This window comes from Mesoplodon bidens, assembly GCF_964165515.1.
Source record: "Mesoplodon bidens genome assembly, chromosome: 8".
NCBI classification, from domain to species: domain Eukaryota; kingdom Metazoa; phylum Chordata; class Mammalia; order Artiodactyla; family Ziphiidae; genus Mesoplodon; species Mesoplodon bidens.
Window position 1 is genome coordinate 58,981,674 of NC_138165.1, and position 17,602 is coordinate 58,999,275.

The 17,602-nt window shown below is 37.7% G+C and overlaps 1 protein-coding gene across 1 annotated transcript in view; it reads right to left on the reverse strand.

Moving 5' to 3' along the window:
• The window catches only part of THSD7B (thrombospondin type 1 domain containing 7B), a gene marked incomplete at its 5' end in the record, with an annotated part of 794,653 nt that overhangs the window by 521,918 nt on the left and 255,133 nt on the right, over positions 1–17,602 (reverse strand). The window contains one exon of the mRNA XM_081243155.1: positions 4,203–4,358. Coding sequence (XP_081099281.1) covers positions 4,203–4,358 — 156 coding nt within the window. The remainder of the gene's footprint in view (positions 1–4,202; positions 4,359–17,602) is intronic.

Here is a 17,602-nt window from a genome sequence, read left to right on the forward strand (position 1 = left end):
GTCTCTTGGCCACTGAAGAGTTTTGTGGGGTTTTTTTCTTAACATCTTTAGTGGAGTATAATTACTTTACAATGTTGTGTTAGTTTCTGTGGTATAACAAAGTGAATCAGCTATACATATACCTATATCCCCACATCTCCCTCCCACCCTCCCTAACCCACCCCTCTAGGTGTACACAAAGCACCAAGCTGATCTCCCTGTGCTATGTGGCTGCTTCCCACTAGCTATTTATTTTACATTTGGTAGTGTATATATGTCCATGCCACTCTCTCACTTCGTCCCAGCTTACCCTTCCCCCTCCCCATGTCCTCAAGTCCATTCTCTACTTCTGCTTCTTTATTCCTATCCTACCCCGTAGGTTCTGCAGAACCTTTTTTTTTTTTTTAGATTCCATATATACGTGTTAGCATACAGTATTTGTTTTTCTCTTTCTGACTTACTTCACTCTGTATGACCTCACTACAAATAACTCAATTTGTTTCTTTTTCTGGCTGAGTAATATTCCATTGTATATATGTGCCACATCTTCTTTATCCATTAATCTGTTGATGAACACTTAGGTTGCTTCCATGTCTTGGCTACTGTAAATAGTTCTGCAATGAACATTGTGGTACATGACTCTTTTTGAATTATGGTTTCCTCAGGGTATATGCCCAGTAGTGGGATTGCTGGGTAGTATGGTAGCTTTGTTTTTAGCTTTTTAAGGAAACTCCATACTGTTCTCCATAGTGGCTGTACCAATTCACATTCCCACCAGCAGTGCAAGAGTGTTCCCTTTTCTCCACACCCTCTCCAGCATTTATTGTTTCTAGATTTTTTGATGATGGCCATTCTGACTGGTGTGAGATGGTATCTCATTGTAGTTTTGATTTGCATTTCTCTAATGATTAATGATGTTGAGCATTCTTTCATGTGTTTGTTGGCAATCTCTATATCTTCTCTGGAGAAATGTCTATTTAGGTGTCCTGCCCATTTTTGGATTGGGTTGTTTGGTTTTTTGTTATTGAGCTGCATGAGCTGCTTGTAAATTTTGGAGATAAATCCTTTGTCAGTTGCTTCATTTGCAAATATTTTCTCCCATTCTGAGGGTTGTCTTTTTGTCTTGTTTATGGTTTCCTTTGCTGTGCAAAAGCTTTTAAGTTTCATTAGGTCCCATTTGTTTATTTTTGTTTTTATTTCCATTTCTCTAGGAGGTGAGTCAAAAAGAAGCTTACTGTAATTTATGTCACAGAGTGTTCTGCCTATATTTTCCTCTAAGGGTTTTATAATGTCTGGCCTTACACTTAGGTCTTTAATGTATTTTGAGGGTTTTTTTGTGTATGGTGTTAGGGAGTGTTCTAATTTCATTCTTTTACATGTAGCTGTCCAGTTTCCCCAGCACCACTTATTGAAGAGGCTGTCTTTTCTCCCTTGTATATTCTTGCCTCCTTTATCAAGGATAAGATGACCTTATGTGTGTGGGTTTATCACTGGGCTTTCTATCCCGTTCCATTGATCTATCTTTCTGTTTTGTGCCACTACCATACTGTCTTGATTACTGTAGCTTGGTAGTATAGTCTGAAGTCAGGGAGCCTGATTCCTCCAGCTCCCTTTTTCTTTCTCAAGATCGCTTTGGTTATTCGGGGTCTTTTGTGTTTCCATACAAATTGTGAAATGTTTTGTTCTACTTCTGTGAAAAATGCAATTGCTAGTTTGATAGGGATTGCATTGAATCTGTAGGTTGCTTTGGGTAGTATAAGCAGTTTCACAATGTTGATTCTTCCAATCCAAGAACATGGTATATATCTCCATCTGTTTGTATCACCTTTAATTTCTTTCATCAGTGTCTCACAGTCTTCTGCATACAGGTTTTTTGTTTCCTTAGGTAGGTTTATTCCTAGGTATTTTATTCTTTTTGTTGCAGTGGTAAATGGGAATGTTTCCTTAATTTCTCTTTCAGAATTTTCATCACTAGTGTATAGGAATGCAAGTGATTTCTGTGCATTAATTTTGTATCCTGCAACTTTACCAAATTCATTGATTAGCTCTAGTAGTTTTCTGGGAGCATCTTTAGGGTTCTCTATGTATAGTATCATGTCATCTGCAAACAGTGACAGTATTACTTCTTCTTTTCCGATTTGGATTCCTTTCTTTCTTTTTCTTCTCTAATTGTGTGGCTAAAACTTCCAAAACTATGTTGAATAATAGTGGTGAGAGTGGACAACCTTGTCTTGTTCCTGATCTTAGAGGAAATGGTTTCAGTTTTTCACCACTGAGAACAATGTTGGATGTGGGTTTGTCATATATGGCCTTTATTATGTTGAGGTAAGCTCCCTCAATGCCTACTTTCTGGAGGGTTTTTATCATAAATGGGTGTTGAATTTTGTTGAAAGCTTTTTCTGCATCTTTTGAGGTTATCATATGGTTTTTATTCTTCAGTTTGTTAATACGGTGTATCACGCTGATTGATTTGCATATATTGAAGAATCCTTGCATTCCTGGGATAAACCCCACTTGAACAGGTTGTATGATCCTTTTAATGTGCTGTTGGATTCTGTTCGCTAGTATTTTGTTGAGGATTTTTGCATCTATGTTCATCAGAGATTTTGGCCTGTAATTTTCTTTTTTTGTGACATCTTTGTGTGGTTTTAGTATCAGGGTGATGGCAGCCTTGTAGAATGAGTTTGGGAGTGTTGCTCCCTCTGCTATATTCTGGAAGAGTTTGAGAAGGATAGGTGTTAGCTCTTCTCTAAATGTTTGATAGAGTTCGCCTGTGAAGCCATCTGGTCCTGGGCTTTTATTTTGTTGAAAGATTTTTAATCACAGTTTCAATTTCAGTGCTTGTGATTCGTCTGTTTATATTTTCTGTTTGTTCCTGGTTCAGTCTCAGAAGGTTGTGCTTTTCTAAGAATTTGTCCATTTCTTCCAGGTTGTCTATTTTATTGGCATATAGTTGCTTATAGTAATCTCTCATGATCCTTTGTATTTCTGTAGTGTCAGTTGTTACTTCTCCTTTTTCATTTCTAATTCTATTGATATGAGTCTTCTCCCTTTTTTTCTTGATGAGTCTAATGGTTTATCAATTTTGTTTATCTTCTCAAAAACCAGCTTTTAGTTTTATTGATCTTAGCTATGGTTTCTTTCATTTCTTTTTCATTTATTTCTGATCTGATTTGTATGATTTCTTTCCTTCTGCTAACTTTGGGTTTTTTTTTTTTGGTTCTTCTTTCTCTAATTGCTTTAGGTGTAAGGTTAAGTTGTTTATTTGAGATTTTTCTTGTTTCTTAAGGTAGCATTGTATTGCTATAAACTTCCCTCTTAGAACTGCTTTTGCTGCATCCCATAGGTTTTGGGTTGTCATGTTTTCATTGTCATTTGTTTCCAGGTATTTTTTGATTTCTCTTTTATTTCTTCAGTGATCTCTTGGTTATTTAGTAGTGTATTGTTTAGCCTCCATGTGTTTGTATTTTTTACAGTTTTATTCCTGTAATTGATATCTAGTCTCATAGAGTTACAAATATAAACAAGCACACAAAGGTTGAAGATTTCACTTTAAGCCTGAGGACAACATCAAAAGAAAACAACACACATAAATGCCCCTCATGAAAATTTGAAGTATAACATCAAATTCAGCATGTGATTCAGCCTTTGGGAAACTGAAAATAATAAAGAGATATGCAAAACCGTTGTTTCTTGATATGATTACAGAAATCATATCTAATTTCTACAGTATAACCATTACTTGTAAAAAATCATTAATTTATGGTTAGGTTATATTTGATCCGGTCCAAAACATCCATAAGACATTTGGTGCATGGCAAAAGCTACTTGAAATTTGGTCTTAATCAAATCATGTGGCATGGGATAAATATGCTCATGGATATTTTGGACAGGACCAAATATGAAGGACGTTTTGGTGTGGAACAAATGTCTTATGGACATTTTGGTCAGCACCAAGTATCTTGTGGGGTTAAATTATACCATTTTTCAGTAATAGTCACTCACCAGCTATGAGCTTAATTGGAAGGTCAACCAAGGTAGGATTCTGTGTCAACAGAAATGTCTCCAATATTTCCTTAATAACTGAATGGTGTCAGACTTGAGCTGGTTATCTACATTTTACAAACAAATATTGTCCTAAGCAGACTTAAGGGGCTATTTAGTGACCACAATAAATAGCGTGCACTGGAAGGAAGTGAAGCACACAGAGACAAGGCACTCACCTTTTCTTCCCTGAGGATCGTGGCAGTTTTCATGGACACACAAGCCCCAGGCTGACCAGGAAGATACTATACAGTCTGTAGAGCAAGGGATATTGCAGAGCTGAGAAGCTGAAGGGGCAGGTCCCAAACATAATGTCTTTTCCACGGGTCTAGAGACTGAATGGATGGGAAAAAAAAAAAAAAAGGCCTGAGTCACATCCTCTGAACATCCCTAGAATTCTTCCCATCTTTATTTGTGTGCCTGCCTTGCTCACATCAGCTTTATGGTTAAACAGATTATATGCAAACAAAATATCAACACTCTTCCAATATGTACTACTTAGCTCCACATTATTAGCAGTTGGGGTGAGGAAAGGCAAGAAAAGACAGTGACAAAGGGCATGCGTTTGAGTTTCCTGTTTGACAGAGTATTCCCTGGGAATCCAAGAGAGGACTGGAAACCTAGATAAAAATTATCTAGAGTTATGAAGTTTAAGAAAATTAAGTGGCTTTGTGAAGTTCCAAGATGAGTCTATCTCGGGCTTCCCTGGTGGCACAGTGGTTGAGAGTCCGCCTGCCGATGCAGGGGACACGGGTTCGTGCCCCGGTCCAGGAAGATCCCACGTGCTGCGGAGCGGCTGGGCCCGTGAGCAATGGCCGCTGAGCCTGTGCGTCCGGAGCCTGTGCTCCACAGCGAGAGAGGCCACAACAGTGAGAGGCCTGCGTACCACAAAAAAAAAAAAAAAAAAAAGATGAGTCTATCTCGACTATACAAATGACTGGGTTGTTGTGAACAATTCAAAATTGAACCCCGAGGTGGGGTGTTTAGCATAACCAATCTGCTGCTATTACTCCCCTGAGGGGTGGACCTCTCGAAGACATGGAGGAAAAATGGATTTTAGAAGAAGAAGAAAAATCAGGATCTGCAGTGGCAGAATTAGCCCCTGGAAGTCAGTTTCATTAGGTGTAAGTCAGTTTCATTAGGTGTATGAACAACCTAACATTACACCTAAAAAAACTTGTGCCCAGAGGCACAAGGAGTGTCTGCGGAGCCACAGGAAATGCCAACTAGGACCTTCCAGCTCTTCCTGGTATGCATCTGTGCCCGGAGAATGCCCAGAACTGGGTCAAGGTAGGAGGCAGTAATCATCTGTCCAACAGTGGTGCTCATCAAGTGTCCTCCCTATGCAGACCCATGCTGAGAATCATGAAAATACACAGATGAAGAAGAAGATGGGCTCCTGATTCTCATGGAGATTATAACATAATAGGAGCTAGGATAGCAATACCCCAAAATGACCCAATAAAAGAACAGCCAAATGCCTGACGACACTTGCATAGAGTGATCCCACACTAAGTGGGTTTCGGAGCAATTCAGAGTTTGTGAGCCAATGGTTTAAGACCAGATGGTTTTATCTTATGGGTTGCCTTGCACTATGATTGAAATATTTCCTATATGTCACTTCCATCTGTTAAGCAGCTCAGAAGTGCTTCAAGATGGAGACTGGTATGAGACAATAGGGAAGTAAATCACCCCATCTACTTTGCTTCCTCACTCTTTACATAAGATGTGAATTGAATCAGATACAGATCGAACTAAATCACAGCTGTGACCAGCAGAACTTTGAATGTAAACCAAAGCAAGAGCAAAATCACAAAAATACTGTCATGAAGATGTTTTAACCATCGGGGAAAGAAGTGGAGCGGCTTGAGGTGTTTATGAGGGTGAATGGGAAAAACAAAAGGTTGCAAAGGAAAATGATAATAACGGTTTGTTTGCAACTAATTCTTTTACAGTTTACCAAAAGGATTTGACCTGACTTAAAATAAAAGACAGGAACAAAGCAAGATTGCTAACGTAAATGTCAAAGATTGCAAGCCATGTGGAAGAGACAGGCAAGGGAAGAGAGAGCAGATATTCGTGGAAAGTAAAGGGGTTTCCTGGGAAGGCTGAGGAGAGGTGATGATCAGAGATTGTGCTGAAGATAACAACAGCTGGGTGGGGAGGTTGGAGTGACCAGGACTGTGCATGTACATATGACACTGATGGACCAGGGGTAAAGAAGAACCTGTGAGATGGGGGAGGGGTTTGCAATTCCTTCCCCAGGAGTGAGTAAAAGACCAACAAGCAGCTATTCACTGAGTACATCATGCATTCATTCCAAAACCACTGAGTACCCGGTTAAATCAGGCCGTATTGGATGGTGTCTGCTTTCAAGGAACTCTCAGTCGAGAAGGGTAAATCAAGTAGCATTTTAACAAGATTGATGGAAAGAGATGCTTTAGAGTATTGTATAAATAGAAAGCTGCACAGCCAGAGGTCTTAAGGCAGAAGTGTGTTTCGGTCCAGCCCCATGCTTGGTAAGCATGTGTTCTCACAAACTCAAACTTTAGTTCCAAAAACAAAACCTAAGTAATGATGGAAAAGGAAGTGGGGGCACGTAAACTGATTACTCTAGCTGTTTAATAAACATTTATAGTGCATGCCAGGCACTATTTATAAACATCAATTAATTTATCCTGCATAACTTTGAGATATATACTATTATTTTTCCTACTTTAAAATGGGGAAACTGAGACACAGCTTACTCACTTGCTCACATTCCCAATTAGCAAGCAGTGGAGCCAGGATTTGGAACAAGGTGGTCTGGTTCCAGAATCTGTGCTGTGAACCACTGCTCTATGTGGCATCATTGGTCATTCAACCTACATTGCTAAGTACTTACCATGAGTTAACATTGTATTAGGTGCTGAAGCTAGATTAGTAGTGAAACAGACAAGGTCACTTGTCCTCATGTAGCCTCTTTTTCAGTGTGAGTTGGTACTAAGCATTCATGAGTCCATGAGCCTCAACAATAAGACTAGAAAGCCATTATTGCTGCTTCTCTTTCCTTTGCCATGGCTGTCTCCCTGTAACACCAGACAGAACTTAAGTGTCTGATGATCAATGCTGAGAAGGTACGCCAAACATCTCAGCTCCAAGACCCAGCAGACACTTGCTGCCACAATCTCTGAACTTGAGGTTGGACCCTGCAGTTGAAACTGGTCAATCCACCAGCGTAATACCTAGGCTCACAGCAGGTCTGAACTAAATCTCATTAGAAGCGCCAGAATGGCTTAACTGTCCAGAAGGCAGTTAAGCCTTAGGGTTGGTATTTCAACTGGGGAACTTCACATGAAGCTGCATTTGTCAAGGACAATGGTTTTACAGATATTATGTTTATTTGGCTTATTTTTGGAGGGCTGCTGATGATTACTGGGAGGTGAGGGAGTAAGTCTCCTAAGGTCCCCTTTGATAAATACTTAACTGTCAGTCAATTGACTGTTGGACATTAGGGCTAATGGTACTAAGATATGAAATTAGGGAGAGACATGGTATGCTGGTGAGGAATGGGGGGATTTCCCTGGAGGCTACTAAGCGACATAATTGGAGGCCCAGGGGTGGGAGTGAGGCCATTTGTCAGAGCACTCATGCCTCTTCAGCACCTGCTGCTTTGAAAGACAGTAGATCTTAATCCATGTCAATAAATTCTTCCAGTCTCAGGGACATGTCTAAGATGCTTCATTTAGGCATTGAATCAATGGGCTTGGGTGAACTTTTCTCTATTTCAGCCCCCTGGGATACATTTGTTCTAGAAATAAATCATGAGTAAGTCACGAAGCACTTACCAGCTTCAGATCACTTAGGTAGTCAATTCCCCAAGAAAAGTGAACACAGGATATCGCTATGCCTATTGACTCTTAGAGTTAGAAGGGGAGCTTTAGAGCTAATTTAGTTTAATTCAGCAATTTTACTGAAAAACTGAATTCCAAAGACCTTAGGTGGTTTCTCCAAGTTCACTCAGCCAGTCCAAGGCAGAGCAAGACCTGAGCCTTGTCCCTGGTGGCTGACTCACCTCCACCTGTTCCTCTTGGTTTTCCTTCCGTGGAATGAAGGCATCAGACAGAATAGATGAGGTCATTTGTACCAAGCATATTTTGTTTATGAATCACAGTGACTACAATGGAGGCAACCAGTGACACGACAGATCCAAGATATTCATGAAGGTTGCAGGCTGTTTAACCCTTTAAACAAAATCCAAATTCCTCTCCTACTTTATTGCCACTTCAATACTCCTTCAAGCTCCATCCCACACCTCCCTGACGAAGCAGAAGGTAGTGAGACCAAAATGTGCTCCACGTTAAACAACTGTTCTTTTATTTGTAGCTGTTCATGATGTAATAAAATTATCCTGGGAGGTGGGTGGGGTAGGGGGGCATACCTGAACCACCTCAAATTGGAGGTTTACTCAAGTTTACTCTCTACTGAGCCCTCAATTCTTCTTGACTAAACTCCAGCCATGATGTCTGTGGGAAGAGGAGCTGCTTTTCTAGTCACCTGAAATCCTTTCTCTAGATATACTGACTGAAACAACTTGATTTCTGTTTGCTAATAATTGTCTGCTCTAATGCAATGGATCCCTGCTGCAATCAGTGTACCTATTCAGTGAAGGTTTATGCTGGTCCAACTTTCTCCAGCTGCCTTAGACCATGTCACCTTGACACCTTCTGCCATTCCTCTGTCGACCAATTGTCTGACTAGGTAAGCAATTACCCAAGGTTTTATAGGCTATTTAGGTTTTGTAGGCTGCAATGTTAGTCCCTATAAAGACCTCTCATGGCCACAAAGTGTTAAAGAGACAAAGTAACTTTTAACTCGGATCAATTGATATCACTACATAGCAGTAGCTTTCTAAAGCTAGGGAATATTTTACAGTCTGATAAGTGATTGTACATATGCAGTAGTCATTAATGCTTTGAATATTTCAGTGCCTAACCTGGAATTTTTCATTTGCAATAAGAAATTATTAAATTGACCTGCCTTACAAGAAATGTGCAAGTCTACTACTAATGATTGCAAAGTCACCTTAAATAATGAATTACTCCATGAACAGAATGCTAATTAACAAAGGGGGTGGGAATATGCTGGAGTTGATATATTTAATGTTAAAGAAAAAACTGTTTTTAATTCTAGAAATGTGCATAGTTCATGATTTTCTTTAAGGACAAAGTGATTTTAGATGAACATACAAATTCAATCAAAATGATTTGTAATTAAGAAGAAAAATGCCTGTTGTTATCATTAGCATGTGACCACCACTGTAAAGAAAAATGAGGGCCTTCACACTTCCTTCTTTGAAACTAAATCAAGCTCTGATCCAAACTAATTTGAATCAACACAGAAATAAGTTGACAAAGATTCAATAAGAGTATATTACCCCCCCACCCCTACTGCTGGCCATTTTGTAAGATCTAAATTTCAATGCTATTTAATGACTCAAAAAGAAATTAAATGGAAATTGCATCATCATCATAATTAGTTAATTATAATTAATAACTAGGTACCCTCTGTATTTTATTTTAAAAATGAGTAATGTTTGCTTAGAGTAAAAAATGTTATCACAGGAGCCAATGGCATTTTCTTGTTTTTTAATATGTCTATTATCAGACGAAACATCAAATGAGTCTTTAAAAATTTAGCAAGTGTTTCAGGCAATTCTGCCATGGCATAATGGAACTCAGCTTTCCCTCAGAACAGAAAGAAAGATCTTGATCATGGGCAAGAAATTAGTCAAACATATTGATTTTTTTCCAGTACTTTCAGGGAGGTAGAGATGAAAAGAAAGTAAAGGTGATGCTACTTCCTGGGAACTCTTAAAACCTGGATGATTTTGCCTGCTTTCTATCTTAGGGGTACCTGAGTACCCCTGCAGTCTATCTTCAGTTGATTTTACATAAGATATTTGATTTGCAGAAAGACATCAGCCTTCACAAAGAACTTAGACCAAAAAGTTATATTCACTTCAATTTTCCAAATCAAACGCAGGCCCTGTCAATCCCAAAGGGAATTCTCACTCAAAACTCAGAACCCCCTCATTCCACAGGGTGTCCAGGAAATCATAATATAAACAACAATTGCTCAGAGTTAATTAAAAAATAATGAAAGAGCCTACTTATGTAAAAATACTGCTTTCTAAATGGTTTTTGAGAAACAGTATTGCCTCTGGCATATTCACTTAGGGAGCATACTGACTTGGCAGAAATTCAATCCACCTAACTGCTAAAATAAATAGGCTTCTACAAACTGAAGGAGTCAAACGGTTGAAGGGGAAAGATAAATAATATTACAGTTTTAACCAGAAAGCTATTTTCCTTAAAGAAGCTTCATGTATTATTTCAATTGCCTTTTGCCACTGGGATTTGCAAAATAATGCATCATTCTTTTAACTTAGTGGTTAGAATAAAAGCAAATATGTCTTCTAGCACTTATAGGCAGCTTAAAGAATTAAATCACATCTCATTCTATTATATCTAATAAAGCTTAATTTTAGCCATATTGTGACTCTCTTGGCAAAGTACTGTGCAATACAGTTTGGCAGGAGGATGTATGTACCATAAATATAATATCTAAAAATAATTATTTCTAATTGGAGGAATTATGTGAAATTTGGCCACCTGTCAAAAATTTTTCCAAATTTCATTCATTTCACATAGTGAATTAGAAAATACCTACCAACTAGTGATTTTCTTAATGCTACAGAGTAACAGCATGATAAGTAAAGATGGAAAACAATATTCAGAATAAAAATGGACAAAATAAATGAAGTATGTATTCCGTTTTAGAAAGTAATTAGATCAATATCCAACAATTACAAAATTAGGGAAGAAATACAGTAGGCTTCAGACCTATATTCATGTATTTCTTTATGATATATTCTCTCCTCTGTACCTCTTTTTTTAATTAATTTTATTGGAGTATATTTGATTTAGAATGTCACGTTAGTTTCTGCTGTACAGCAAAGTGAATCAGTTAAACACACACACATATATATCTTCACTCTTTTGTAGATTCTTTTCCAATGTAGTCATTACAGAGTACTGAGTAGAGTTCCCTGTGCTATACAGTAGGTTCTTATTAGTTATCTATTTTATATATAGTAGTGTGTATATGTCAATCCCAATCTCCCAGTTTATCCCTCCCCCCCCTCCTTTGCCCCTTGGTAACCATAAGTTTGCTTTCTACAGCTGTGATTCTGTTTCTGTTTTGTAAATAAGTTCGTTTGTACAATTTTTTTAGATTCCACATATAAGTGATATCATATGATATTTGTCTTTCTCTGACTTACTTCACTCAGTATGACAATCACTAGATCCATCCATGTCACTCCAAATGGCATTATTTTATTCTTTTTTATGGCTAATATTCCATTGTATATACGTACCACATCTTCTTTTGAGGATTTCTTTCTGATCGTTTCTCAGACTAGTAATAATTAATTAGGAAAATGAATAAGTGAACACTATGTCCCCTTCTAAAAAATTCTTAAAGAGAAATAAAATGAAAAAAATAGGTTTAAAAATATCAGTATTAAAGGCCAAACCTCAGGAAAGGTAGGTGTTTTAGAGGAAAATGAGGAGCAAGGTGGGTGTTTTTGATGTGATTCTGAAACGTACTTAAAATTATTACTAAAGGTTTGATGGAGAGGATGAAACTAAATTATAATGACTATTTTCATCTTAAAATTTAAGATTAAAGGGACTTCCCTGGTGGCGCAGTGGTTAAGAATCCGCCTGCCAATGCAGGGGACACGGGTTCGAGCCCTGGTCCGGGAATATCCCGGAGCAACAATATGCCGGGGAGCAACTAAGCCCATGCGCCACAACTACTGAGCCTGTCTTCTAGAGCCCGTGAGTCACAACTGCTGAGCCCACATGCCACAACTACTGAAGCCCATGCACCTAGAGCCCGTGCTCTGCAACAAGAGAAGCCACAGCAAAGAGAAGCCTGTCCACCACAACAAAGAGTAGCCCCCACTCACTGCAACTAGAGAAAGCCTGTGCGCAGCAACGAAGACCCAATGCAGCCAAAAATAAAATAAAAATAAATAAATACATTTATAAAAAATAAAATCTAAGATTAAAGTCATTCCTAAGTTATTACAATGAGTTCACAATAAGCAGCCCACCCCTAGATTTTCTTAAAGAGCAAAGGATGACCAAAGAAGCCATTAAGGCAGCTTGGAACTTGGAGAAGGAGGGCTGTAAAGCTCACCCTCACTGGGTGCACATAGCATCACTAGCCCAATTCTTTTTCCTTATCAACCATATCCAACCCATCAACTGAGGAAAAACAGAGGTGACCGTAAAACATCCCTAAGTCCATTGGGCAAGAATTGGAAAGAAAAAGGATATTTTAAAAATACAAAAACAAACAAACAAACAAACAAAAACGTGGTTGAGATAGAAATGTGTCAGAGAGCAGGGACAGGGAAAGGGACACGGAAAAGTAAGATCTGGTAAGAAAGGTCAGAAGGTGGCAAAAGAAAGCAGACCTAAGTCTCCCAGACTTCAGTACGGGTCACAGGATGCCCTGTTACTCCATCAGCAAGAAGGGCCTTCATCTGATTTAGAAGGTCTGATTTAGGTGGATACAGAAGGTGGATGTTTCAACCCGGGAATAATTCAATGGAAATTTTAAATAATGGTAATGAGAAGGGGAAATCCATGTTCTCTGAGGTGACACGGTCCTCCAAGAACATCACAAACTCCAAAGCTTAAAGCCATTCCTAAGGGGCCACAAAAGGGGAAATATGTGGTGATTATTTTAGAGATCCAAGAAAGAACTATTGCTCTCTAAAACAAATATGCGCACCATCCTGTTTTTAAAGGAAGGGAAAGAAAAGGGCCCACTATACCTGATAGCCTTGTTAGCATACACTGCTTTAAATTTGCAAATTGTTTTAGACTGAACAAGTTAATTTGACTTCAAAGGAAGGCTCATGGGATTCAGCAGGTTCCTAAGTAGTGAGAGGAATGAGACACCGCCTAAAACATTTATAAATGCAGAATAGTTCATTCTTTTGTACGAGAAATTGCATTATACATTTTTAGAAGTAACACAAAAATTACAAACCAAAACCCCTGCATTACAAAACTGGTTGAAAGTTCTTTTCCTCCCAGGCCTATTCATACATTACAAGTCCTACTTTCTATAGCTCTTCACTATGTCAAGGCCAATATTATAAAGTAGTAGCTTCCCACTTGGATAAACCAGTGGGTTCTAAGGTAGATCCAACTCAGAAGAACTGGGTCAGGATTGGAAAGGGGGTAGCAGAGAGTACAGTAAGGACTTAATATCTTCGAAAATCTTTATGATTAGCAGGTCAGGGAGTCAATGTTCTGAATAATTTATTGAGTATGATTTTGAAAAGCCAATTGGCCTAATATCAATACTACCATTAAAATCCATTAAACTGAAAGTCTACCACTACCTGTGTAAATTGGGCAAATTGTTTAGCAATTGATCTGTACAATAAAGAGACTATCTAATGTTTCTCACCTTTGTCATGTTATCTCCTCCCCAAGGAGCATTTGTAAACATTTTTTCCCTTATTTTCCCTTTTTCCTCTATAACATTTTCACATCACAAATATACTGTGTGTAAGTAAGTTTTATATACATACATTTTATATGTAAAAAGTGTAAGATTTTTTTTTTCACCCCAAGAACCTTTTTTTGTCCCCTTGGGGGCAATATCATCCCCTTTGGGAATGCATGGACTAGACCACATATTGACCTTAAGTTTGTAGACTAAGCAGTCTACAAGTATATTCTGGTTCAATTAGCAAAATATTCTATGAGACAAGTACTACTAGTATCTCCAGTTTCCAGTGAGACAATTTAAATTTTAAAATTCTGCCCCAGCTTCTATAATTAGCAAAAGCAGAGGCAGGACCTGAACCCAGCCAGTGTGATTCTGGTTTTTCCTTTTCTTCACCATGTTAGACTCTTCCAGCTCAAGGCTCTAAAATTCTTGAATTCAGTGCACATTTTCATGGCTGTTGGTTGGAATCTATCTTTTTAATTTGACTACAGTGCTTCTCAATACCTGTGTTTTGCTTGAAGTTGGAATCTACATGCTGATTTTTTTTTGTAATAATCAGGAGATAATACATTAACTAATACGATATGCTATTCTCTGGAAGAATTCTGATGCATACAGAGAATACAGACATTTAAAACAGCTGAAATGCTGTAGAATTTTACAAATTTTGTCTTTTGTTTAGACAGTAGTCAAGTTATTAAAAAGCTGTCTTGAGAAGTTGCATACTCCATTTTTTTGTACATTTAAATATATCATCAGAGCAAAACAGGTTATAATATCAAAAAGACAGTGATTTGTGTTTTAAAATATTATAGTTGCTTTCTATGAAGTCTTAATTTGAGAGAAAAAGCAATAAAAATAATGAGATAACAATTATTTAATTTAAAAACACAATTAGATGATTTTATATTAAAAGCACTGTGGATGTACTCATAGCTTATTTAAATACAAATAAACATTAATTCTGAAAGTGTTCCTACGTATTTTTAAAAGGTAGGGTGAACTGAATTTTCCAAAGTAATATAGATTTTTTTATATCATAAAATGAGATACAGCTGCACGCAACAATTTTTTTTTTTAATGTTTGTATATCTTAATTGAGGCTCTCTAACAAATACTGTTTTCTTCAATCTGGTGAAGTTCAAAGGTAAGACATGTTTATCATGACTATTTTTTTGGTGGAGGGGACCCTGAAAGAACAGTAAGCATGATTGCTCAGAAAAGTTTCAGACCTTTGGCAGCTAGAGATCTTTAAAGTAGAATAGGCAACTTGACGTGAAAGTCAGCCTTCAGGAGCTTCCTATGCAGCATTACAGAGAATAATGAGTCACCTCACCTGAGGACAAAAGTGTTACTCATCCAGAACAATCTTGCATCCATTCTGGCCAAACAGAATCCAAACAGGACACAGACTCCTAACACTACCATTCCTGCTCTCCAACATATTTCTTATCGTGAGAACAAAGACAGGACCACATCTTCCAGGCCACCAGACAATAACCAACTTTGTCCTCTCTACTTAACACTGACTGCCAACTGCAACAACAGATTCCACAAGAACAGCCATTCTATCTGACCTGCTCACCACTGTAATTCCAGCCCCTCCAACACTGACAAGCAGATAGTTGGCATGCAACAAATTTTGAATAAATATACCAATGAATTAATGTGGTTATATGAATTTCAGTTCTAACCCAGATATTAAATAAAAAGGAATTAGTAGCAAATATTTGATGAACATCTGAAAGAGTATGAAGGTACCCAAAGAATCCTGATATACAGGGTTCTATATAGGGTTATACAGGTTGAGTCAACCAAGGGGTCAAGTAGGAGCTGAAATCCAGCCTGTGTTCCTCCTGCCAAACTACACTCTGTGGTTTATGCCCAGACGGTATCTCTTTCTAATACTTCTACCCAGAGGGGGAGACTTTTTCTAATTCACACAATAACGCAGTTTCACACAATAATGCCTATGACCCTGCTTATGTATCAACTTAAAGAATAAGAAGTTATCTGTAGAATCAGGTTGGTTTAAAAGTTCCCCCTGCAAATTAGAAGGAAGCCTTATGGTCATAAATTACAATGAGTTGTTTTGTAATCGAAAACTTTGAAAAAATAGAAAATCATCAGACATATTAAAAAAAAAACCCTAAAACACACGTAGCTTAAAAAAATAAATTCAGGTGACTGATCAAGAAAAGAAATATGAGATGAGTCCATACCAGTGAAAACACAGGAGATGGAAGAGCTAATCAGTAACAGATTCTTAGGGTCTGAGATTAGCCAGTGTAGATTTTAGAAAAAAGATACTAAGACACGGAGTGAAACATGGCTAGTGGAACAAAGAATGAGGTTAATAGAGGCATGCATCAAAAGTCAGAATGTTACATTTATTTGTTAATGACTCCAAAGTCCAAAAATTTAAATAGAAGCAGTGTGCAAGTGTCCACATTAGGCCATTCACCTTTTGTAAACTCTTAGCAATAAGCAGTGTCATGTTAAAAGGAGACTATATTCATCACAAAAGGAAATATTCTGGAAGTAGAAAGTACCTACTTAACACAAATCACTGTCAAATAAGACAGGCCAACTGAGCTGAAATTGCAATAAAATGGAGAACCACTAAATCCCCCTTCCCATCTTCCACCCTGATTCTTCAAGGCAAAACAGTTATTAACACCCACCCCTTTTTCTAGGCATTGCTACAAAGTGCCAGAGAAGAGACCGCAAAATCCCATACCTTGTTAACCTTAATAGTTTGAGCAGATGAACTAGATTTACACATAAAAACTAGGGACTATTACAAAACAGGTATGTAATTAGGCATCCATGTGCCTAGTACCAGTTGTACATAAGGTAGGTATTCCCAGAAGAAAAAAGATCAGGGACAGAATGAGAAATTCTGAAAAAGGTGCAATAACCTGAGCACAATTGTCAAGTTGGTCTGCCAGGCCCTCTCATTTTTTTTCTTTTTTTTCCTGGTGTCTCATTTTTTAAGGTTCCAAGTATGTAGGACCCTCTTGCTTCCTTTTGGCCAATTATACACATCTTGGTGGGATGCAAGCCTGGGCTTCTCAACACTCTGAAGTTACTCTCTACACTCCATATTAAATTTCCACTCTCACCATATAACTGGTCCCAATTTGCATGTTGTAACCTGATGCTAGAGGACATCAGAGGGAAAAAAAAGTCTTATAAAATGAAATTGTACTTACAAATGAATATGCAAAAATCCAAATGATAATCATCCCCAAATATTCTTTTTTCTACTATGTCCATGGTACTGTGAATTTTACCCAGAAATGCATTAAAATATTAAAAGAAGCTGCAAATTTAATTCAGCAGCACATTAAAACATTAAAAGAATTTGAGGGCTTCCCTGGTGGTACAGTGGTTGAGAGTCCGCTTGGCGATGCAGGGGACACGGGTTCGTGCCCCGGTCTGGGAAGATCCCACAGGCCGCGGAGCAGCTGGGCCCATGAGCCATGGCCGCTGAGCCTGCGCTCCGCAATGGGAGAGGCCACAACAGTGAGAGGCCCGTGTACCGCAAAAAAAAAAAAAAAAAAAAAAAAAAAAACATTAAAAGAATTTGAAAATTAAGAGTGAATGCTTTGCCCTAAAAATGCAAAGATGGTTCAACATTTGTATATCTGTTAATTTAACTTACTACATGAACACTTCAGGGAGGAAACTCAAAAACTCATTTCAGTAAATATATATGTATATATATATGTGTATGTATAATGATATAATACATGGTATAATATGGTATAATATATATGATATAATAAATTATTTATATATAAATTTATTTATTTATATATAAATCTATTTACATATAAATTCCATAGGCATGAATAATCAAATATACAAATCCCCCCCAAAAATAAACAAACTCCCTTACTTAATAAATGCCATCTAATATAAATCACAACCAAATCATATTTAGAAGTGAAAAACTCTAAATATTTAAGTCAGAAACAAGGCAGGGATACCA